This window comes from Lathamus discolor, chromosome 6, assembly GCF_037157495.1.
Source record: "Lathamus discolor isolate bLatDis1 chromosome 6, bLatDis1.hap1, whole genome shotgun sequence".
NCBI lineage: Eukaryota > Metazoa > Chordata > Aves > Psittaciformes > Psittacidae > Lathamus > Lathamus discolor.
Window position 1 is genome coordinate 48,058,725 of NC_088889.1, and position 27,019 is coordinate 48,085,743.

At 34.7% G+C, this 27,019-nt stretch overlaps 1 protein-coding gene across 2 annotated transcripts in view; it reads right to left on the bottom strand.

Annotated features, from left to right (window-relative positions):
- Positions 1-27,019, bottom strand: part of FSIP1 (fibrous sheath interacting protein 1) — an 81,888-nt gene that overhangs the window by 31,995 nt on the left and 22,874 nt on the right. For both annotated transcript variants that reach the window (XM_065686666.1, XM_065686667.1), the window contains one exon: positions 22,635-22,772. In XM_065686666.1, coding sequence (XP_065542738.1) covers positions 22,635-22,772 — 138 coding nt within the window. The remainder of the gene's footprint in view (positions 1-22,634; positions 22,773-27,019) is intronic.

Below are 27,019 nucleotides of genomic sequence, written 5' to 3' on the forward strand. Positions count from 1 at the left end.
CTGTTTCCCTACTAGGGAAACAGTTACTTCTAAGAAGGTACTGAGAGTAGGGAAAGGATTTCCCATTCTGATTCAACCTAAATCTCTGCAGCAAGGAGAGAAAAGGAGTGCAAAGGAGTTTCTATACTTTGCTCATGTATTCTTACACTCCCCTCTCTATCTTCTTTATAAAGACTAGTTTCTACAATTACTAAAAATCAGAAATTTCTTTCAGGAGACGTGGAAGAGGAGCATCCAGGGACCAAGAAGGGAAGCTACATAAAACGAAGGAGACAACACAAACCATGAGACAGTGCTGCTTATGGAAATATATTGTAAGAAATGAAGGGATGAGTGGGTTGCAACCATCATAACAGTTTGATAACAACTCAAAAGAGACTGTCACTATTGTGGGGGGACTTTCTGTGTTTCTCCCACAAAGGGATGTCAAAAGAATATGGCATCAGAATAGGCAAAAAGAAGTTGATGTGGGAAATACTGAGAGTTATAACACAACTCAAATTTGAGAGAGAGAGAAAGAAAAACAGTCAACCAAAAAAAAAAAAAAACAAACAAACCCACTAATTATTTTCCACTTCATCAAAACAGTTGATTTCCCTCAGAACTGTATTAAGTGCCATGAATCAGAAGTCACAGCCTTGTTACTTTACTACCTGAAAACATCACCTACAGGAAAAAAAAAGAGAAAACACAAGAGGCAATCCTGCATTTAAAAGAAAAAAAAAAGTCATGTAAAAACCAAGCAGCAAAACCCCAAACATTCAGAAAACAGTAACATTGCTGAGTGTTCCCTGTAACAGGGTCATCTACACCAAATGACTGCTTTCAGCCTCTTGTTACGGGTGTGATCTACCTAAGAAAAATAATATATGACAAATGGATAGAGAGGTGTTTATGTACAATGCTTTTAACATGACAATGTTATACTTAATAATCAGAGTCAGTATTATAACTTAAATGACTTCCAATCACAAACTTCTCATAGACATTTCATACCTAGAATGCACCTATACAGTACTCCTCCTGGACTTAACTACATTATTTTACTGAGCATGATTTACTGACATGGTAATATACTCACCATTTAAAGACAGAAATAAAGTAGTAAACCAAACTTATTTCCCTGAAATAATCTAAAAAGACAAAACCCAAAATATGAGGATAAATCAAATGACAAAAAGGAGGCAAACTGATAACCAATTAAGTACTCATGTTCTATCCTGAGTATAGGGGCTTAGATGACTAAGTCAGTCAGTCCTCATGGAATCATTGTTATCAATTACACAAAAAACAGGTTTAGTAACCAAGTATTTTAACCCTCTACAATGAGATTTATAAAAACAAATTAGGCAACCAAATTCCAGTGACTTCAGTGTGAGCTGTGTGTTTTAATTCTCAAAAAAATCTCTAGCCCAGGAATCGTATTTCCCCAATTTTAAACAGTGCATACATCTCATTGCTACTTCTTCGGAGTCATGAAGACTTTAGACATGTAATTGGCACTAGTTAAACACTGCTCTCCCACACTTTTACTCCTGATGTTAGTAATATTTCCAGATACTTATAAAAGAGGTCCCAAAATTATAAACAATAATAGAAGACAGAGTTTTTATGTACTCAAGTGTTCTGAGAAATTTGATACATGCAACGCATTTTGTATCATGATCCTGTACTAGTACTTTCTACCCAGAGTTTGCAAGTAAAAAGACTATAAATTTGAAAAGTTCTCTCAACACGAAAAAAATGTGTTTGCTAACCCTATTTCCTGGAGACCTAAGATTTTTCCAACTGATAGATGTCATTAACAGATTAGCACTACGATTTCTACAACCAGACGGCTATAGAAAAAAATAAGCGTGAGTATTCTGTGCTTATCCAAAAGCTAAGCGACTTCTGAAGATTCCCTTCTAAATTTAAAAAATATCTTAACAGACTATGTATTTATATGGTGTACTTCTGAACAGTAATCAATATCTCAATTTGTCTGTCTTATTTTTTGTCTCTATTTGTCATTAATATTAAAAATAAAAACGCCAAACCAAGCAAGTGTTCAAAAGTTTTTTGTATAGGACATCAAATTTCAAATCGGGAATCTGCCAACTTAAAAACTGTGCTCAATTAAATATTTTTAATGATAGTAATGTTAAACTCGGTCACATCTCTGCACCTGCCAGTATTTTATTAAAGAAGAAAATTAAGAGGTAAATGCATTATAAAAATAAAAATGATTTGCTAAAATTTTCAAATCCAGGGGACGCAGTCATAGAGTTCATATTAATTTTGTTCAAAATCCACTGAATTTGAAAACATGAGCAAGTATTAACCACAGGGTAATTGCTGTTTCCCTACAGCATATCTGCTTCACACTGAGTAATGGCTTGAAGTTCTTTTTATGCATTATTACATAATAAAGAAGGCTATAAACTAGGAAATAATACCAACAAAATGCTATCAATGAGCAAGATATTGGGGATTTTTCTGGGTAAATATAAACTACCATCTCCTTAAAATAATTCATTAGAAAAGGTAATATAAGCACTGCTTATTTCTACTACAGTTAGTGATGCAAGTGGACCTACGGTTTTGACTTATTGCTGATTTCATATATATCAGATAATTAAGTCTTGTATTTAAATTTCTTAATATCATCATAAATCTACATCTTTCAACAAGTTTCATAGCATCTCCAGTTTCTGCTGCCATCATCCAAAGACATTCAGCAGTTTGTTGCAATTTTATTTGCACTATGCACCTAAACTTGGTAAAGTCATAGGAAGTACATATGCACGTAACAAACATAAAAAGGACCAAGTATAAAAAAGTCAAAAATACTAATAATATGAGCAATTGAAAGATTTCAGTTTATTACTTTTATTTCTTCTTTTTAGAAGTAGCTTTCTCCAACAGAAGATTAAGCTACATATCTTGAAATTAATCCTCCATCCAGACATACTCCTTATAGCTATGTAGTTTAAGAAATAATATTAAATCTTAGCAGTAAATCACTTTCAATATTTTGCATGCCTTTGGTATTGAATTTTACATCTGCAGTTAGGGAGGGGAAACTAAAAAAAAAAGACAACCGTCTTGCTATTACTCAGCAGGATACAGATTCCTTTTTGTAAGTGGAATTCCAGACATTCCATCTGTTTCCCATAAAAGTAGAAAACAGTCTTAAAGTAGATCAGTAATAGCACATGTAAAAATTGTAGGTAAAAAACGGATCCAGCCAAACAGTACACCTACACTGAAAAAAGTTCTTATTCCTTTATACAAGATTGATGCAAATGAACCATTGATTAAGCAGTGATACAATTTACATATCAGAAGGCTGATATTTCTTGACCAGTAAAGAAATAAGACTTTTTAAAGTCAGATTTACAAAATGGCTGAATAAGACAACTACCAAAACAGAAACAAAGGTATATCTGTCCCTGTTTTCACAGTCTTTTTCACTGTTTTCACTGGCTGTTTTCACAGCCAGCCATCTCAATGGGCTACAGCTACCTTACAATGTCTCATCTGGTCATGCAAAGAACTCTTTTCACATGATTAGATCTGATTTCTCACGTATATAGAATGGACACTTTCCTATTGTGAAAGGAAATCTCCGCACTACTATGTTAAAAGCAGTAACTACATATGCAAACACTAATTTGCATGAGAAAATCAGTCTCCATACAGCATATGTGCACTATGCACAGCTTAGTGATGTGATAATGTTTTGAAAGTTTAGCCCTAGTTTCTATTGCCTGACTAGGCATGACAGTGTTGAAAGTAAGCAGACATCTAAATACACAGGGATATGTAGAAAGCTCATCTCATGACAACCTACAAATCACACAAAACTCAAGCTTCCCACACAGGACCATTAAAATAGTTCTGTCCAGGTTTTAGTGTAACAGGAGCAATCTCATAATTAAGTTACTGTCATAAAGAAAATGCAAAAATCAAAGTATTCCACTTAAAATATGCAACCAGAAAATTGGTACTTTTCTCCTAGAAGTTCACATTTTTGTTATGTTAAGAAATATCTAAAATGGTCTAAACTTTTTGTTGAACTGGTTTTTTTAAATTTTCTTCTAGGCATAGGCCACAATAATGAATTATGTTATTTTTCTGTCACTTTCATGATTTTTAGTAATGCAAATAACAGTCCTAATCCTAAATACACACAGGAGAAATACTCAATCAGAAATATTTCTTGAATTCATGCTACAAGCATGGACCTGCAGCATCAGGCTTTATAACATCGATTGAAGTAGTGAAAACAGAGTGACAAACCCTTAAAATACGAAATAAATAAAGCTTTCTTTATGTACTTGAACAATCTTAAACATGTGCACATGATTATGACACACAATACCATTCATTTCACGGCTTCATAGTAAATGCAAATGTAGCATGGAAACATCTATGAAACTCAAGCTACACCACAGAATCATCAAATACACAAATACTGGCCACATACTTTAAACAGAGCTATTATGTTTGTTCTGGAGAAGGAAAACAATTGACCACAAAAGTGAGAACAAAGTTATGTCTAAAAATATTACTGTATCTTATTATATGTCTTTCATATAGGATATGAAAGGGAACTCAATAACATTTCTCTGTAGTAAACCACTTTGAAATCAAATATGAATTCTTAACACTTAATCACCTTCACTGTTTAGTCTACTTGTCACACTAACAAAACCCCACTTAAAGCAAGGTCTTCCGTTTTATTAGACTGTTGTGCAGATATATGTCAACAAAACATAGTCATAATTAAAGAATGCCAAAAGCTAGGGGTGAACTATTGACATTTCAGACACCCTGAGCCAAACTATCATCCTGCTTTCATAAGCCATAACATGAGTAACACCTCTGTGACTTGTGCACTTTGTTCTCCATTCCATAGAAAATAAGCCTAGTATATTTCCTATTGTTTTTTTTTATATAAATGGCCTTAATATGTCTGTCAGAATGAAAAGAGAATTATGGAAACTCAAGAGGAAAATGATTTCTAACATCTCCTATATGATAATAGCTTTAATAATTTTGTGACCAAAACTTCCTTTTTTCAAGAAAAGCAGTAACTCAAGTACTAACTTTGAAAAAGGTACAAAACAGATTTTATATTGAGCTAAATATACCTCATTGTGTTCTGTATTGTAGCACTATTTCAGCCTAAGTGTTATATTTGGACTAGCTCTTTTTCCTTATTGCTTTGCACAATTGAAGTACTACCTATACTCAAACACTACGTATGCCTTTTGACTTATCACAGTATTTTATTTTATTGATTACTTATTAAGAGAAGCCATCCAGAGTCAAAGAAGGGCAACGAAGCTGGTGAAGGGTATGGAGCACAACTCTTATGAGGAGCAGCTGAGGGAACTGGGGTTGTTTAGCATTGAGAAAAGGAGGCGCAGGGGAGACCTTATCACTCACTACAGCTACCTGAAAGGAGGTTGTAGCAAGGTGGGTATCACTCTCTTCTCTCAAGTAGCATGTGATAGAAAAGGTAACAGCCTCAAGTTGTATCAGGGGAGGTTCAGAATGGATATTAGGGAAAAAAATTTCACTGAAAATGTTGTCAGGCATTAGAACAGCCTGCCCAAGGAAGTGGTTGGGTCACCATCCCTGGAGGTACTTAAAAGACGTGTAGATGTGGTGCTTAGGGACATGGTTTAGTGGTGGACTAAGCAGTGCTTGGTTAACTGTTGGACTTGATCTTAAAGGTTGTATCTAAGATAATATAAGTAATATCACTTAAATAAAAATGAAAACCTTAGTCAAAACAACACCATATAGAAGAACCATTTTAAACTTCAATTTAAAATTTAACTAAAATATTAATGATATTTAGATAAAGGTTTTGAACAACTTGTACATTAGCAGCTCACTAGGGAAGTCCAAGATAAAACACCTCTATTATTTATTTTCTATTATTTCTATTATCACTAGTTTTCTATTCCAGCATTGATTGTGAAGACTACTGCACTCAAACATGAAATATCTTCAAAAAGGAAGATGATAAATGTTTTCAAGAAAATTAATTTGGTTTGTAATTTTCTCTTTCAGATATTCTGCTTTTCCTCTGTCACAATAACAAAAACATAACAAAGAATAAGGCTCTTGATTCTCCATCTTGAACGTGTTGATAAAATCTCTTCCAAAATCACAAAGATTATAGCTCGTTAAACAATTAGCTAGCCTGTTTGTCTGTAAAAATTATTATGCATGTCTGTTTATATCCAAATAAAACTCTTGGTTTTCAGAAGAGGTACTGATTCAGAATGACTAACTTACAAAGCTTTAAGAAAGCATAAGAAGGCAGCAGAGTATGAGGCCATCTCCCCCCCTACCCCCAAGAGATATTCACGAGGATCTTATTTTAAAATCTGTGCCACAGGTAATATATTCCATCTGATCCATTCACAATTTAGACAGGCAATAAATGCTGAAGGAAATTACCACATAAATGACATTCCTTGAAACTAGATGGGCTGGAGAATGAAAGATTTGTTATTTTATCCAAGCAATAATACTCATCCTGTACTCAAAATATAGAATACCAGTGTTCTGCTCAAAATGAAAGGATAACTCTCTACTTCTCTACTTTCTAGTTATTCACAAGGTAAATTGGTAAATGTCAGTCTAACAGACTTTTTAATGTTACTAATGGCAGTCATAAGCATAGATTATGACTATTTTAATCTTACAACTTTAAATTTACTCAGATTTTAGCAGGTTCCTTAAGCATTTTGAGCACAAACTATGAAACTGCATGAGGTTGGGGTTTGCGGTTTTTATAACTTTGGGGCAACTTTGTGCCGAAGCACAGATTCACAGAAGGCACATGAATGCACATGCAGGATTATGGATTGCTACATTAAGCTAAATGAATTCTACTTTCTTGCATTGTGCATTTGTCTATGTAACGTAAAGATTTCACTATAGTGATCATTCTTGTAATGATTCAAGCACTTATATGCATATTATCTGAAACAGATGTAGTGTTTTAGTAGAATATGAATTACCAGATTATTCAGAAAAAAAAAATCTTCATTACCTTTGGAAAAATGAATCTATGGTCTTATAAATGATCTTATGCAAGGAATCTCCTCCTCTGAACTTATCTGACACCCGCCTAACTCTCTGCATCTACAGTTAAAACTTCAGAACACAGTAATATGCATAAACCACTTTGCTTTCTATACATCATCATGCTGTATATCAGTCTGGCAGCACAAAGATCTTTGAGCAGACTTCTCTTAACAAAAAGAAACTCAAAAGGCTGAAAGAACATCAGGTTTCAGAAGCATGATCTCAGTACTAAAACAAATCTAGTTTGTTCTTGTTTTAATTATTGTTTAATTATTTGCAGACTGCATTTTTCTGTGCCAGTGTAATGCTAGTTCACCAAGTTGAAATATGCATGTTAACTACTTTAAAGCATTTTACACAAGGCGGCTATGCAAGAATTATTCAAAGAACATTCCTGCAATTTCAGACCAAATTAATATTTAAGTTTGATTTTAAGAAGTCTTTTCTCTTTTTTTCTTGCAATAACAAGTAACCCAGAATTTAATATTTTGCAATAAAAGAAGAAACTACCTACAATTTTCAGCTGTGGCTGACACAGGCTGCTGCATAGATGAAGCAAACTCATTGCAGGGGGCATTCATTTTACAAAGTTATGTTAATGATTAACAAGCCTGAACTTGAAAAGCGGTCCTATAGACAATGCTTAGCTAGCTTGGCCAGAAAAATTGTTAAAATCACTAAATTCAAAATTCAACTTCCTATACAATAAACCCCACAGAACAAGCATTTTCAATCTTGCATATTATTTTATTCTTATATTATATTGTTTTGCTTGCTTCTGCCCTCTATTAAAACTTCCATTGAAGACATTAGCAGTTTCATTGTCTTAAAGAGATCAAAGTCATTCACATTTTCACTCTATAGTTTGTTTCCTTTTGTCTACACCACATTTGGTCACATTTAGGAGTGTAGGCATTAAAGCAACAATTTTTCTGTTTTAGCACAAAATGACCTAGCAAGGCCTAAAGACATATGGAGACAACACACAACTTGACTGTTCTCTGTATATACACATAAATAAATTTACTGTATTCCTGTATAAAATTCTGCTACCCCATACAAAAAGTGTATATCAACACAATTTAATTTAACCCTAAAGTTTATAGTTAGTGAATTCACACATCACCTGACAGCTTACAGTTTCAAATAAGTTATTACTAGGTAAACCACCAGAAATATTTAAAATTGGGAAGAATAAATTTAGTTAGAATGTGTTTGCTGCACACTGTGTTTAGAAACAAAATGAGGGGAAATAATAATATTTGATTAAAATTGCACATTAAAATCTGTTGTCCTCACAGTGAAATCTGTTTTCAGTTATTTGAATGCTCAGTGGAATTTATAAAAGTAAACAATATTACTGCATATTCAAAACTGACTAAACACAAGAAGAACAGCGCAGAAACACAGGTGGTAGCATCCTAACTCTACAACTAGCGGCTGAGATTACTATTGCTGTATTTAGTATGGTTAGTCTACTTGCACATTATGAAATGCAAAGAGAAGCACTGCAAATAACAATGAACAGAATACAAGCAGCCTGACAGTAGAGACAGAAAATGCAACACCTAAGCTGTCAAGAGCACTTTCCAAATAATAAAGTCTATGGACTTACTGCAATAGCTACTACAAATGTCTTGGATACCCACATGCAATAGCACCACAGTGTCACGTGTAACAAGTATTTTGCTTGTATTTACAAGTATTTTTGGTAAAGGAATGACAAGTAAAGTTGTGAATTAACAGCATGTAGGAGTAAAGGATGGTGGTGGAATGCAGAATATTGTTTGCCAATATTCAAACACATTTTTCCCCACACAATATATTATTTCCCATGGGGTTTTTTTGGTTGTAGTTGTTTGCGTTTGGTTTTTTGTTGGGTTTTGGGTGTTTTTTTTCTCATCCATGGGATTACAGGGAGGTCAACTGTGAAAGTACAAGTAACATTTAGCCTAATAATTTTCTACCTGGCAAAAATCCAGATAATAAGTCAGGTAGTGTAATATAATTAGTAGCTTAGAATTGTTTTGTTTCATGTACTTGCTTGTGAAGCAAGCTCAGCGTATCAGACTTTAACCATAACACATTTCTAATGGTTAACCAAGGTCTTCCCATATTTACAGCAACAATTCATAGGTTTTATCCACCATTAGCTGTGCTCTCAGGTGATTTCTGCCACGCACAGAAAATACTTCCATGAATCACAGAATCACAGAATCCCAAGGGTTAGAAGGGACCTAAAAAGAAGGTCTTACCAGACCAGATATTCCAAGCATGGTTTCTAAACAAAGCATTTACTGAAAGGTTTGAGTATCACAACCAAGTAGTAACTTCAGCATTAAATTTTAAGACTACTCCATCTCAGCAGATCTCTATGACCACTCATACTCATCTGTATCCTCTGAATCCTTTAAAGATTCTGTGGGATTACAGCATGTTTTAATTGATTTAACCTCTAAGAAAATGCAAATACAGAAGAGCTCTAATGAATATAACTATATAGTAAAAAATAATAACAATGCATAGAGCAGATAGACATACAGACAATAATTAAACAGTTTATCTAATTTTCTCCTCAGTAAAGACAAAAAATGAGAAAAAGATAGGATTCTCAAACAGAAAAAAATTATTTAATGCCATATAACATCTGTCTGGTAAATTGGAGGTGCCTTTTCTCCTTGTTTAACTATATCAAAATGTATTTTAATATGCTCACATAAAGATTACCCTAATACTTAATGATTCAAATATTTAGCAATTCAAAATCAAGCTACTCAAATAAGAGCTTACTTGTGTGTATCACCTGTGCTTCTAAAGGTTATGGAAGTGTTCCATGAAACTACCTAAACTGTCAGTTAGAAAAATAAGCCAATCAACTGCTGAGCAATGTATGTTAGAAAGAAAATAAAAACAAACAAACAATATACAACTGGTAAAAAAAGAAATACCGGACACCAAAGAGGTGTTTAAGTAGGAATAATAAAATTAGTTAAGATGAAATTTGTCTCACATTGATGTTTATTTCTACTACAGTTAAACACAATTCTGACATTTACAGATTATAAATCCTACCATTTCAATGCTGTTTCACTGTTTACATTGCCAGTTCCATGTCAAGAATGTTGAATGAAATCCAAATGCTCTACTTAAAGATAATCACCAAAACAGGGAAAATGGGTTTAATTCCAAAAAAATCTTAAAAAATTAGATTTTAAATTTAATAACTATAAATAATATCTTGAAACTTATCCCTAAGAGCTGAAAAGTATCCAGAATCAAGATCCCTAATTTTACTTTCCATCTTATTAAAAGATCAGAAGTTTTCTCAAGCAGCAAACGGTTTTTCAAATTCACATTTTATCTACAGAGAAACTAGTCTAGTAAAGCAATTAACCACAGCACAGCAATGACGGCACAAGCTTCTGTTCCAGATCTTTCCATTACACTAAATTTAAAAAAAGAATTTAAATCAAAATATTGCATTTACATCATCAGCTTTGTCACCAGGACATCGAGACCCTGGCCATGTCTCTTTGCATCCACTACACCTTTCAATAACATATCCAGTTCTCTAAAATGCTTTTTCCTTCTGTAATGCAATACCAGGAGGGGGTGGGATTGGGAAGAAATAGAAATAAGGTAATACACTTGAGGCTTTTTATTTTCCAATAAAAGTTTTCTTATTCTGAGCATCAGTTGCTCACATCATGTTTATTTTCTTTGCCCACTCTTGCAGTTACTTATCACAAGCAGGAATATGTCTGCTTTGTCACTAAGGAATTTGCATTTGGACTCTTGATTTTAAAAATTCCAAAGCTTCCAAAAAGAGCAGAATTAACAAGAATACAGAAAAAATGCAAAGCAAAAGAAAACAAATCCGCTCATTTCAGCTTACTTTCCTAGACTTTCCATAATAGTTTAATCCCATAAAATACAAAGTAAAGCCTGTTAGATATAAAAGAAAAGTGCAAAGCTCCCAATTTAAGGACTAGTTACAACTCATTAAAGTAAGGACACATATAATTTGAAGCATTAGAATGTATGCTGAAATATAATTAGTGGCTATGAATCAAACCTGGATGGATTAAACTAATTCCTGGAATGCTATTATGGAGAGTACCTTGCGGAGAAAGAATGATCCTTCTGTTTGCACAGCAACTAAACAGCTTCAATTTACTTTAAAAATTGACTTGAATGGAGATAAAGGCCCGGCATTTCAAAATGTGGCCTTCTAAATATAATCAGCCTGAATTATGCCTGTTTCACACCGTGGTACTTGCAACCTGGTTACAGGCAGCAGGGATAAGGCTGCACTCTGCTTATTTCACTGCTTAATTTATATGGTAATTACCACACCACAGCCAGAATGGAGAGCATCTGCCAAAACTGAAGGCCCCAGAATAATAAAACTGACATGTGCAGTGATATTGTTGAAGTGCTGACTAAGAAACTTCTTTTATCTCCTCTTGAAGCTATAAAATGGTATTCGTGTTATTACTAGCAGGGAATTTTAACAGCCTTGCATTGACAGCAATTATGTAACACATGCACAAAACAATAGAGTTTCACATCACTTAATAAATCCTTGAGCTCTCTTAGTTCCAGATCTCTCGCTGGCTGGATTTTATGGTCTGGTAGTTCTATCCGACCTTCAGAACACTGAAGTATACAAACCACAAAAGCACTAGAAAATTATTAGAAACAACTGGCTATTCTCCCTGTTAGATCTATTTAATGAAGAGGGCATGATGGATAATCACGGAGGTTAATTAAAAGATTTGCTCACTTACTTTACTCTGTAGCTAAATGTTGATGTGAACCCCAGGATTAAAACAAGCAAGATGACAGATATTACTTTTCCTTCTAAGAAAACTTGTGTTAAATTAAAATAAATTAAAAAAAAAAAAAGAAGCCGTTCCTATAGCATGTAAAAATAGAACTAATTGATTTTATCTTCTATTATTTTTTATTAAAATAAAACCATCAGCATAAAGAATGCGAATTTGCAGATTTTTTTTTTTTTGTGCCAATATTATCAATTCACTTTCCAATACTGTGCACTATTTTTTTCACTTTTTCACAATATATTGCACCTGAAATTCCTACCTTCAGTACCAAAGCTTCATAAACAAACTAGAAACATTCTATTATAAGGGTTTAAAAACCAACCTGACAAATAAGGAAATATGGGTAATTGAAAATTAAAGAATACAAAGAAAAGTTAAAAGGTCATTTCTGTATCAGAACTTACACTAAAAGATTAATTCACATAGCACAAATCCTCCAATCAAACCAAGCAACACTGTTTCACAGAGAATAAACAACATATCAAAATTGTTCATACAATAACTTCAAACACCAAGAATTCAGGTTTTTTACTGTTTACAAGTGGAAGGACGTTTGAATAATGGTTGTATGCACAAATGCATTATGCACACTTGTTTCTCTCCACAATTTGTATCTATACTCCTGATCTAGTCACACATTACACTCTATGTGCATAATTCATAAAGAGTTTGACTAAGATATGCATATTATTTCTAATCTTTCTCCACAAATCCATCCATATTCTCTATATTCTACATAAGACTTACTTTTGTAATTTCTTGAATTCACATAATTCCAGTTTATTTTTATTATATAAGCTCTAGTTAAAGACATGCCTTTGAAAAAATGCTATGAGTCCATTATCACACCATACTTGAAACTACTTGTACAAACACAGGACACAATGCCTGCCTTTGTATAAATACCAAATAGGTCACTGTTCTTTTACTGTTTTATCACACTAATAATTGTTAGCTGCTTATTGATATCACCTTAAAGTCACTTTCCTCATGACTGCTTTCTTGCTTTGTCTCTAAAGATTTGAGTGAGAAAAACATTTGTCATTATTTACATGGGATTCTATTTCCCCAATTATCTTAAATGAAAAAAATAGTACAAGATATTGCATGAGTGACAATTCTAGCAGTAAACAACTCTACTTTCACCATCACACAGGTATGCCTGTTACATATATGATAAAATCAAAAAACTTTTAGTGTGCTATATTTACATGCAAATCTTCTTATCCTAATATAGGAAAGTTTGGTTTTTTGGGTTTTTTTTGTCTTTGGTTGTTTTGTGTTTTTCTTAACAGAAAGAGCACTAACTGAAAAAGCCTGCACTGGCAAAAGCTTCTTCAAGACGAAGATTCTGTGAATTTGAGAAGGTAATACAAATGGCTTCAACAAGAAGGGTGAAGTCCTTTAAGCTCCTCCTCACAAACCGGGAGCTTTAAGCTTCCATTACACTTAAGCCAATAGCAGAGGACAGGCACAAAATGTTTGTTTCCTGTAGAATAAAGACTCCCTGCTGTGAGACACCACTTTTCCTTGAGATGTCTTTGAAGGAAAGCTTTGATTTGCAGAAAGAAAAGCAGCTAGGAAGAAAAAAGGTCTGCTACAACCACATGTTCATGTTTGTATAAGCAGTTATCCAGTTTCAATCTTCTTTTCCATGAACATCCCAGAAAGTGAAACTATTCAGATTATTTAGTTGAATATTCTTCTTAGCAACAAATATTGTTTAGTGTTCGATACATATATATACACCACAGTATTATTACACTACAATAAGGCATTAGAGAACATAAATTCACTCAGAAGACCATCAATAGCAAGGCAGAAAAAAATATATGACCAAAATTAGGTACAGTGACAAGATCCCACCTGAAAGGGGTGGCGGGTCACATCGTGCTAGGATATTTAAGATGTTTTTGGCCTAGGAGCCTGATGTGAATGTCAAAGGGTTTGGTGTAGTTTAAAAGAATATCACCACCCTGCACATCTGCTATGTGGTTTTTGTCCTTTGCTTTTAGAGATGCTGTTTGATTACCCATCCATCGTAGCCTAACAAGTTAGGGTGTCTCAAGAAGAGATTAAAGCTCTACCACACAATCTGTACATGCAGACATACACGTATAAGATAAATTTACAAAAGATTTCTATGCTGACTCTAAATTATACAGCTGCCAAGCCTAAAAAGGAAAGATGCACTTGTATGTTACTTATCAAAAGATCAAGACATTAATACTCACCCCACAAAGGATAAACTACACCTAAGCACATGTGTAAGGCTTCTTCCACAGTAGCCCTGCTGTTTTCCTTCTCCCATTTTGAATGAGATATCTTAGGGCAAAGTAGAAACACAGACTTCCACTACAATTCTTGCAGAGAAACAGGCTTTTTTCCTGACTACTTCTCCTTAGTGCATAGAGTGCAAGCAAGCCAACAGAAACAAGGCTTCTTTCCTACAGAGATTAAAGTGCTAACTGGCAGCAAGGAATAAGGAGCTCCTAAGTTTGCCAACAGAGATGTGTAACAACAAATAAACATTTTTTTCCTTGCCTGAAAAGGCCATGCATGCTTCAGTGATGAAAATCTTATGCTGTGGACACCTGTACTAACCAGAGAAATTGCTAGTTATTTTAATACCACTGCAGCTATAAATCATAGTCATTGCATTGAAATGTGATGCTAGGTTGTGTACAAAAACAGTGAGAGAAAGGAGAAAAGAAAATCCCAACAAACCTGTAAGCATATCCATACAAAAGCCACATACGTGGAGGTAGTCAAGTATCAAAACACCACTGAAACTCCATTGACCAATACGCTTCACATTCTTAAACTAGAAATACGTTCCTCATCAATTCACTAAAAAGTGTTCTGAAAAGGCTTTAGACATGATGGAAGCAGAGCAATATGCTATTTTTTGAAAATGCAACTGGGTGATGAAGGGCACTGTCCTCTTTGAAGGCACATATTTATCTCAACAATGAACTAAAGATGGCAGCTTGAAAGGGGAGTTAAGAAGGGATGAAAAAGGGCCTTGCGAGTGGATACATGTAACCTAGTTTAGACATGATTGTGGGAGAGGTCAGGAGGCAAATAAACTGATCAGGTAGTAAAAAAAATGTACAATGTTATATTTGTTGAGGTCAGAGAGTTCATAGGGTGTGACAAAGGATATACTGGAGGAATAATATAAGCATAGAAGCATATTCATTTTCATGAATTCTGTTATCATCCAAGTCAAAATATACGTTCTATAAGGATCTGTTCAATGGTGTCAAATGTCATTTATGAAAAAAGCGAATTAAGAAAGTGCAGTTACAGTTACATTCAAATCATGCTAGAGACACAAGGTGGAAGGAGATTGACCAATGACTTTAAATACCATTATATGAATTTAGAGATAGGCAGGTAGTCAAAGATAGTTTGTTTTTTTAAGATAAACCACCATAATATATAGGAGAAAAAAGGATGTGAACACGCAACTTTACAGAAGAAAATGAGATCATATGCAACATATTGGGAAAGAGAATGGGAATAACTGCTACAGTTAGAGAAACACACACACAAAATAAAAATAAGAAAAGACAAAAGGTTTCCTTTGTTCAAAATCATCTGAGACAAGTACAAGAAGGGAGATGCTTCTCAATTTTCTCCTACACATTCTAGGACAAATTACTAGCAGTCACCATCTTAACTGGAAACTCTACATTCTGGGAGAAGGAGGATAGGTACATTGAATTGCCAGAGAATTCATTATGTTTAAAACAGGTCTCACTGCAGGTATCACATTCCAGCAAATGACTTCTCATGCACAGTATCAATGCACAACTAACACTTGTGATGCAAGTTGGCAATGTTTCTTATCATCATATGGATGTAGTTCAATTTAACTGGCTCCAGCATATATGTAAATATCATCTTAATAATTTTTATATAAACTAGAAGCATCATTAAAACTTTAACTGATTAATATTTTAATATAATTTAGTACTAAAAATCTAACAGTTATGCAAAATTTATGGTAAGTCATACTACAATTTTTAGTTTTCAAGTTATTTATTATAAATACTTATAGCAGCTATTTCATTCTTGCCCACAGTCCTGTGAAAAACAAACAGGAAATATATTTTAATCATATGAGAGCAATATTTAAACTACCAGTCTGCTATTTATCTTATTTCTCTCTTTACGTGTGTAGTAGCTTAAAAGATTCTAAATAGCTTCGTAAATGAAGAAAATAAGGTTTTCACACTAATATTTTCTCCCAGGTGGAAACAATACCACAGTTCATTCTGAAACACCTTTGTACAATCACATAATGAGAACAAATTCTTGCAGAACTTGAAAAAATAAGATCTGTTTGAAGCTTGGCAACAGTTTGGCAAGTGAATATAGGAACTTGTCAATATCTTCTGAAGGAAAAACATAAGAAGTGGTACACCTCAACCTTATTTTGATGAGTTGCCCTTTTTCACTCTATTTGGTGCAATTAAATATGTGTTACAAAAAAGTCTAATTAAACAAGTTCTGCTGTTATGGACATATAAACATGTTTATTCAAAACCAGACCACTACATGATATTGCGTGAATTGATATAAAGATGTTTGCTATTTATATGTTACTACACAGCATATCAGAAGAAGAAAAATGACTGCTCCTGCTGAACCCAGGACACCTAGAAAGACTAACAGTGAACAAAATCAAAAAATATGGCTATGTTCCTGTGTTCAGAAGTATTAGTAATTAATTTCTGCAGACACTGTAATTTAAAACAGTGTTAAAAGACTATCTAGTTCAAAAATTACTCTCTAAATATATGGTAGGACTTTATTTTGTCCTCTTCTCTTTAAAGGGAAAAAAGAATTGTAGTAGAAGTCAGGAACAAATTATTCTCCTTTTCTGAAAGCTGCCCAATAGAGACTCAGTATCAGGTTCATTAAATTCAATCGGTTTCAGGGAAAATGCTGTTAGTTTGTTGTTGTGTAACAACAAATCCCCTCATTATCCTGATGTAGGGTAAACCATTAAATGGTTGCAAGACTTCCTGCAGCACTATAAAATAATGAATTTAATCCTGATTGTTTTTTCCCCCACAGACAAGAACCATGCCTTTTGCTCCTGCAGGTAAGCAAAGTTCTTGACAGCATTGATATATTTACTATTTTAGCTCTGCATCATGCACAGCAATTGGTCACCTTCCTGCAAAGTTCAGCTATTCAGATAACAGAATATGTGTATTTTCATATTATTTGATATTTAGAAAGATCTCAATAATTGACAATCACATACTGCATTTGGCAACTAGATTGCATAAACTTGTGAAAAAATAGTTCCTAGAGATGTATGGACATTTGAAGATAAATTTAAGACTAGGCAAACTAGATTTAGCTTGTGTTTTAAAAGTACTTAGTGCAAGTAAGCAGACTTTTTATTAAAGTAGATATCAGTATCTCAGTTGTGCTGAGAGATAACACTATTTATACATATGTATACACACAATCAAATGTTTACATATTCAATGTGTATTTTAAATATATATATATATATATATATATATATATATTTATACATTTAACCAAAACCCCAAAACAGGCACTTGTGACTAGGCAGGAAAAATTAGTTTCCAGGGTAAGACATTTGAAATAAACAAACGTATCTAGCAAAGGTGAAACTATCTTACTTAACAGCTTGCTTTGATGTGCTTTTGAACCTACTGTCTGCCACGAACCAATATAACACAGCATCAAGCATGCAACTGGATTATCACAAATGGTCAACTAGTAGAAGTCACAACTGAAAAATAACTACATTTACTATATTTTCTATATAAAATTCTTTTCATTAATGCTCAGCAACATGCATTTGGCAGCTCAATTTTTTTTTTTTTTTTTTTTTGAAGCAGCAGTTAACAATGCAATTCACAAAACAAAGATAAGCTCAATGGTTTCCAGGAAACTGAAAGATGAAAGAATGTGCAGAGAGTCAGCCATGGCTTCAAATGAAGAACAAGTGAACTAAGGTCAAGCTAAAACCTAAAAGAAATTCAGCAAGGGCCCAGAAACCATGGTACAGACACATTTCAGTTGGATTGAAATTTCACAATGTGTTTCAACAATGCATACAATACATTCTTTGGTATATTAATTCACTGGGGACAATTTTTACCCCTCTAAGTCCCCCCTCTGCCCTCCCCCCTTCCCCCCGCCTCCCCCGCCAAAAAAAAAAAAGGGGGGGCGGGGGGAACTCAGATTCTAAAGCCCTTAGATCCATTACTTCAAGCATAATATGTTTAAATATGTTGATCCATTACTTTTAGCAACTTTCTGGAGTTTACATCAATTTTAAAATATGTTAAAGTCTTATCTTCCAGCCTTGTTTTATGTGCTTAGTCCCAGACTTAGCTGAAACCATGAAGCCTTACAGCATATAAAAGGTAAAGTGTAGTGGAAGAATCCATAAATTTTACAATTTCAGAAGCCAGCACCTACTAAGTAGCCTGCTCCAGAAGTATGATGAATGTATTCTTCCTGCTTAAAGAGAAGGTCAGAGTAAAGCTAACATTATACAAATCCATTCCATAAAAATCATTTTGTACTAGCAGAAGAAATACAAAATTCCATTGTTCAAAAAATAATTATTAATAAAGTTACCTTTATACCTACTGGAAGTTACTCCCTAACACATAGAGCTAAATTCTGCTTAGTTAAACTATCCATAATTTCCATCCAGGAAACAAAACCAAGCAAACAAATGAAACAACAAAAAGAAAATATTTCATCAAGGGATTTTTTTTTTTAAGTATATTTTTAAAATAAGTCAACTCTGAGACATTAAACTTGTCAAATTTTTAATTTTAAAATTATAAAGCCCATTATAACCATGCATTCAGAAACAACATTCCTAACTGCAGACAAATCCTCCTCTACTCAGAGCAGAGAATTTATTTCCAATTTTGCATAGTGAATTACAGTGATTTAGGAAAACGTAAAGGAGGAATTTAGATGCAACGTGAATTTTTAAAAACCTTCATTTCAAATAGAGAATTTAAGTAAGTAAGCTAGAAAAATAACTGAACATGAAAAGCTGCAAAACTGGAATCTTGCCAAAAGCAAGAGGCTATCTCTCACAACTTATATTTTATATCACAGAAATGACATTTTCACCAGTAATAACAGCCCCTAGAAGCATGCCACGGCTTTCCTCCTCTGACATCCAGTTAACAGTGCCACCTATTGAATAACAGACAGTATTTCCAGAAATCTTCACATTATTCTGGAAGCATGGAATATGCATTCAGTTTAAATTTTTAATCAGTTTCCTGACAGAAAGCAGTTTTGCTGCTAACATTGTTACAGAATTGATGGCCAAAATATTACTTTGTTATATAAACAAGGCACCCAATCCACAGTGCATAAGTCTTCTCATTTTTAGACATCCCCGTCACCAAATAAGAAAAACTTTATTCAATTATGTAAGTCACATACATATATAAGGAAGGAGATACCACACTGTTTTGTCTGAACTTCTATAGTAATAACTGTATTTTCCAGAAATAAGACTAGGGGGTACCAAGGCAAAAAAAAAAAAAAAAAAAAAGAAGCAACCTAAAACCAACCAACCAACAAAACAAACAAAAAAAAGCAGTATTTTCTGAAGGCTGTTCTTTGTTCACACAAAAGAAGTGCACATTTTCTGTATATTTTACTCTACTGTTAGAAGGAAAAGCCTACTTTCATTCAGAGTTGAATACTTCATTATTTACACTGGCAATCAAAGTATCTCACAGAGAACCTAATAAACAAATATCTCACCTCTATAAGCTGTGATCTCAGAGTCATGCTCCAGAGCAGCAGCTGTTAAGACACAGTATGTTCCCCTAAAGAAGCCATACCAGGTGCTGCACAGCACACAATGCTAGTCTGGCCATGAGTTACACATTGGTACAGACAACATACTATAAATTAACATTACAGTGTATCGATTTGGAGTTCTAAATATACACAATCTAGCCAAGGAAAAAAAAAAATGTGTGTTATGTTGCAAGAGTAATGTAATACCAAACAATACTGCTATAATGCAACCGAGACTTGGAACTGACCCATTTATATACAAAATATTTGAATGAGTCAGCAGCTCACTGCATTTCCCAGGCCTGCTACGGACTATCATACAGTTCCCAGACGCACTTCCTCAGACTGTGTTTGCCTCATCGACAAGGTCAGTAGCAACAAAAAGTGATATAAAGGTCAATGACTAGGAAAAGATTACAGTATGCAGGCTTATTTTATCTGTTTACCCATTAACCTATTCAAAACATTGAAGTCGCACAGAATTCCTATATTTATTTGCCTCCTATCTTTTAACTGTTTAATATAATAGAGCAGTGTATTAAAATGAAGTTCTAATATTGTTTTCGTACTGCAAACAGGTATGAGCCAAATATGCCTTATTGTAGTCACACGCACACATGAACAGCCTCTAAAGCAAACACTATCTCCTTGTCTGAAACCTTTTTTCCTGTACTCCATAAATACTCCATAACAGCTGTGCAGTTCCAGCACTGACAGCATAAATGTTGCATAAGTACATAGTGGCTGAAGTTTTTGCAACTGCAGCAGCAGTGTTATCTGTAATTGAGATTATGCTACTGCGGTTATGTTGCTATCTGAACCACAAAGCTTTTGATTTGCACTGGAGATGCCTGTTTCAGGGCAAGAAAAGAGAACAGAAACACTATTTGTCCTAACATTGATTACTGTAGAAGGTAAACCTACTCCTAAATAGACATCCACAAGCCAAAGGTAGACTACATGGATTTTTGGCCTGGCATAATAAACTCATATCTATGATGACCACTAGAGGGACCACTCGGTGGATAAAGAACTGGCTGGACAGCTGCACACGAAGAGTTGTGGTCAATGACTCAATGTCCAGCTGGAGACCAGTAAGAAGTGGTGCTCTTCAGGGACCAGTGTTGGGACCTGTCTTGTTCAATATCTTTGTCGGTGACATGGACAGTGGGATTGAGTGCGCCCTCAGCAAGTTTGCCGATGACACCAAGCTGTGTGGTCCGGTTGATACGCTGGAGGGAAGGGATGCCATCCAGAGGGACCTTGACACGCTTGTGAGGTGGGCAGATGCCAGCCTTATGAAGTTTAACCATGACAAGTGCAAGGTCCTACACCTGGGTTGGAGCAATCCCAGGCACAGCTACAGGCACAGTCCAGAGGAGGGCCACGAGGGTGATCAGGGGACTGGAGCACCTCCCGTGTGAAGACAGGCTGAGAAAGTTGGGGCTGTTCAGCCTGGAGAAGAGAAGGCTGCGTGGAGACCTCATCACAGCCTTCCAGTATCTAAAGGGGGAATATAAGGATGCTGCGGAGAGACTCTTCATTAGGCACAGTAGTGACAGGAGAAGGGGTAAGGGGTTCAAACTTAAACAGGGGAAGTTTAGATTGGATATAAGGAGGAAGTTCTTTACTGTTAGGGTAGTGAGGCACTAGAATGGGTTGTCCAGGGAAGTTGTGACTGCTCCATCTCTGGTGGTGTTCAAGGCCATGTTGAACAGAGCCTTGGGCGACATGGTTAGTGTGAGGTGTCCCTGCCCATGGCAGGGGGGTTGGAACTAGATGATCTTAAGGTCCTTTCCACCCCTAACTGTTCTACGATTCTACGATTTCTTTCCTGTGCTCTTAAGAGGATCTGTGAGAGATCCAACATAAAAATAAATACCAACATCAGCTTTCAGGCCAATCAAATGACAACTGTATCATCTTAGGACTCTCCTTCCGAATTCATCTGGGTTTTTTAATGTTTTATATATTTTCTCTCTAATTCTCTTCTCTTTGTAGCTCTTTCAGCACAGACCAAACTGCATGTTTACAACATATATGTAAAAAATAGTAAAAAGTTTTCTGAAGTCTTTGAGGTTCACCTGTCCCAAGTTTTTAGTTAAATTTCCTTATCACAACATGAGAGCAATGGAATAAACTATACTCAGTAAGAGAGAAAATAATAGAATATATCACTTGAGAGAGGTACACCTGTTTTGTTTTGTCAGTCCTGGCTCTGTGACTTAGAAATGAACATCATTTCTGCCTACTAGGTTAACAGTAGGATGCTCTTGGATTTGAAATTGTCTTTCCCCTACCCACTTTTACTGAAGTAGTAATAAGGATGTGACATACTTCTTCTAAAATGATAATGATTTTTACTACCATTTCACTTCCATGCTCATATTTTAAAGGCCCTTGCATCTATGAAATTCATGTATAAAATTAAACATAAGTTACAAAAATACACTAAATCAATTTAGCAAAACTAAATCACACAATAACTTAGTGTATCCAACATTACCACTGGATCAGCTCCTTCAAAGAACTCTGAGTTACATAAGCCATTAAAAAAAAACCCACCAACCTTTTAGGATGTATTTATTTATAGTAGTTTATGCTATCCCCCTCTGGGGAAAAGAGAGGAGAATCATTTTCTTCACTTTGAAAAACACTATGTTAATGAGAAACATGCATTACAACTGAAAAATGTGTTTCCCAGATTGGCAAAAATTGAGACTTTGCTTCCTTGGGAATTCCTCCCCAGGGAAGGTTGCAGAATTCAACTGTATTTTAAGACACACGCAATTATAGACTCCAAAGTTTTCAAACTGAGGGAAAAAAATATAACAAAAATAGAAAACTTACGTGATTTCTCTCTAGGGATTTCAGCTGAAGATCTATTTCTTTCAGACGATTTTGTTGATCACGTCGTTCCTTGCTGTCTCGCAGAACCTTTTCACCTGGAACTGCTTCTAGGCTTCTGTTTGCATAAACCAGAGATTCCTGACAAAAAGAAGAATTGGAAGAAATCAAACATATGACTTTATATTCCTTCAAATCCAGATAAGTGCTCTTTTCATTCTTATTAGGAAAACACTCAAGTGTTTAGAATAATGGGTCAATTGCAAATTTCGCAAATGCATAATGTTATTATGCACATTTTTAAATGGAACAGCTAAACATTAGAAAGGGAGTGGTTAGTAGGTCAAGAGAGGTTCTCCTCCCCCTCTACTCAGCCTTGGTGAGGCCGCATCTGGAATATTGTGTCCAGTTCTGGGCCCCTCAATTCAAGAAGGACAGGGAATTGCTTGAAGGAGTCCAGCGCAGAGCCACAAAGATGATTAAGGGAGTGGAACATCTCCCGTATGAGGACAGGCTGAGGGAGCTGGGTCTCTTTAGCTTGGAGAAGAGGAGACTGAGGGGTGACCTCATCAATGTTTACAAATATGTAAAGGGTAGGTGTCAGGATGATGGAGCTAGGCTTTTTTCAGTGATATCCAGTGATAGGACAAGGGGCAATGGGTGTAAACTGGAGCATAGGAAGTTCCACGTTAACATCAGGAAGAACTTCTTTACTGTAAGAGTGACAGAGCACTGGAACAGGTTGCCCAGGGGGGTTGTGGAGTCTCCTACACTGGAGATATTCAAGGCCCGCCTGGACAAGTTACTGTGTGATGTACTGTAGGTTACCCTGCTCTTGCAGGGGGGTTGGACTAGATGATCTTTTTAGGTCCCTTCCAACCCTTGGGATTCTGTGATTCTGTAAACAACAGGCTGGACTTATTTAAATAAAATGTGAAGGGGAAGAACACTTTTAAGAGGAATTTCTTGATGCTTAAATTCTGCAACAATAAAAATGCACTGAGAATAGGGGAGACTGAATGGGGGGTTCAAACCTCTGAATGGGGGGTTCAAAACTTGCTCCTATTAAACATATAGGGATCAGAATGAGGCCAGAAGGGAAAAGAAGAACTGAAAAGAAGTGCCTGTAGGTTTTATCTACTAGATATCATGATAAATAAGAAATAATCCTCTCTCTGTTGCTTGGAGTTAGAGGCACAACCATTATTAAAGATTTCGGTTACACATTATCACATCCTTCAGTAGCTTTGGATAGGATCCTGAAGTTTCTCTCAGTCCTGAACACATTCATTACATGTAATATATATTATTAAGAAAGACAAGTATTGGCAAAACAGAAAAGTTATGTTGTAATTGGAAAAACACTAGGGCATTGTCTTGCAAACAAAACATCCTATAGAAGAACCCAAGGAATCCAAATAACAGTCAAAAAAACCACCCCAAACCATTAGTCAATTCAACCCAAAGGAACATGAGCAACCATTTAATGAAAACATACTCTATTCATTCTTATTTTTAGAAGCAGCTCAAGCAATCTTACTAAACACACACAAGGGAAAGAATTTCAAGCAGCATGTCTAAGAGAAACAACCTTTGCAATTTAACATTCAGCAGAAAATTTCCCAACTACAATATATAGAAAAAAGCAAGCACCTGTAAACAACTTTTTCTAAACATCAAACCAATCCATGAGTTCTGACATTTAAACCAAACTAGCAGTTGCCTGAAAATAGACTTATTTTAACACAGCACAAATCTTTGAATATATACAATCAGCAATAGTTGGCAGTACCACAATGCCAGTAAATTTTCCTGTAACAGAGATATAAACAGCATCATCTGTCAACGACTAGAATCTCTCCAAACTGGGCTGAAGTTTAGTGTGAAACACTTAAAGCCAAATTCTTGATATTGAGGGTCTAAAGTTAGGCTTCTAAATACAGAGAGAGGTGGGGGTTAATTTAATATGATGCCCAATGGCAAGAAATCTGCATGACTGAGATCTATACAGAACATAAAAAACCAAAGGGCTTAAACTTGTTTATTAATACACAAAAAAAAGATATGATCTTTAGATCTACAATATAAATACAGAGTCAGCAAGGCAGCTCAAAGTATAATTGAAGCTCCTTCTAATATGAGGAACTGTTTTTATATGGCTTTGTTCTTCCAGCAATTTTAATACAAATGAAATTGTTCATAGAAAGGTGGGAAGGAAGGTGATGGCACCATATTTCTTTTTCTTCCTTTTTTTTTTTTTTTGGTTGTTTTTTTTTTTAAGTTATAGCTATTTCTGCAATTACATTTCTAAATCTACTATTTTGATCTTTGCATATATATATTACCATGTCAGCAGCTAGTGCTCAGCATGGATCAGAGCTGCAGTTTTGATTTATTTTAAAAATCAATGTTATAAGTACACCTGTAAGAATACGCTGCAGCTCGTGGTATTGAGAAGTCACTAAATGCTATACTATACTTCCCAGTATTTTCTTTTGGGGCTTGTATGCATGGTTTATTGGTTGGGATTTTTTGTATGAACTCAGCCTTCAAAGAACAGCTCAAACTGCAAACAGCATCTCTGAAACTTATGTTGCTGCAGTACCAGCTGGATTCAAAAGCTGACAGTGAGAGGAGTTAAAAAGAGTTACTACTTTTCACATACATTTTTGAAAAAAAGCTGTATGCAGATCTTTGTCTTTCAAATATTTTCAGGCATACATGTTTCATTTTGCAGACAGCTCAGCTACTGCCAGCACTTACGAGCAACACTTTCAAACTTCAGGAAAACTGGGTACCCTGACCCATTTTTTCTTTTATTATTGTATCATTTTAAGCCTGGTTGCTTCTCTGGTAGGACATTATTGTTCTATCAAAAGAAATTCTTAAGTGGGATAAACACAATGACTTTATTCTCCATAAACTTCTCTTGAATATTGATTTCTGCCATATCACCTAAAGAATTCCTATCAGTGTGCTGGATAAAACCTGGACTATAAGCATTTACAAGAAACCAGAAGCAAAAAGTACTTGTCTCAACATTTCTCCAACATCAATATCCACAACTGACATAATTCTAATTAGATGATATGGTAAAAAATAAAAATAAAATTTTTTATTTATTCTCTCTCCTCTCTCTGATCAGAATGGTTTTGCACACTTCAAATACATTCTCTTTTACTCCTTTTTTCCAAACTCTGTGTAAGTCAATCTTTGCATAGAAGCCATTCTACACTTCTGAACATTCTGGTAACTAGTTTTCCTTTTTTTTTTTTCTGTACTCCTTATGACATCCAGGGATGACAACTGCACAATGCTCCAGCTATGTGGTGCACTACAGATGCATACAGCAGCACACTGTATTTTCTGTTTCATTCTGTATTCCTTTCACAATTGTTCCTAATTATCTATTTGCTATCTGATCACTACAAAGCATTAAGTTGCTGCTTTCATGGAAGTAGTTCTTACAGCCTCATTTCTCTCAGGCATGGATAGTAACAGACCAGAGTTCACAACATATGAGCAAAGTTGAAACATTTCCTCACTTACTAATTTTTTAATAGTTTTCTCAAGATGTCAGAAATAAACATAGGAAGTATTATAACACATATAATTATATCACATATAATATAATAAAACAAAAACATTTTATTCTCAGCATTTCAGATTCTTCAAAACATTTTATGTTTTAACTAGACAGCATGTGTACATAGGGGAACTCAGTTTGAGATTAAAGATCTAAGTATCTTAAAGATAAAGTAGAAAATAAAACTGTTACACAAGGGAATACGTAAGTACTTAGCAACAGCCAAAGCTGTAACAATTCTAGTGCAAAACAGAAATATCCAGTATTTGAAAAGGCTACATTTATTTGTTGCACTCCCTTTTCTCCAAAATTCTAACGTCTATTCTATAGACATTAATTTTATAAATGTCTATTGCATAGACATTTATAATTCTATAAAAACAAAATCCCAGCTAATGAAAGGTATTAGTGTCATACAATCTTCCTGAGCCACAAAAAAGCCTGATCAGCCTATTAACCTGCTTTTAACCATGCCCCGAAATAGATATCTATCAAAATCGTCTGTTTGGTGAAGTACTGGCATAGAGTATAGACCATCAAAGAGTTCATTAATTGAAACATTAGTTTCAACTATACTCATTCAAATATCTTCAGAATTTTTATTGTTTTGAGTATTTATTTAGTTTTAAACTGTCAACCATAGTCTACTGCTATAACTGAAAAATGAATATTTTTCTGAAAAAAGAAACCAAATCAAGTATGAAAGAACTCGTAAGGGTAATACACAATATTAATTATCTTCATAGACAATCAAGCAGACAGATATTATTGTTTTTCTAAACATCATCTCCATTTCTTTTTA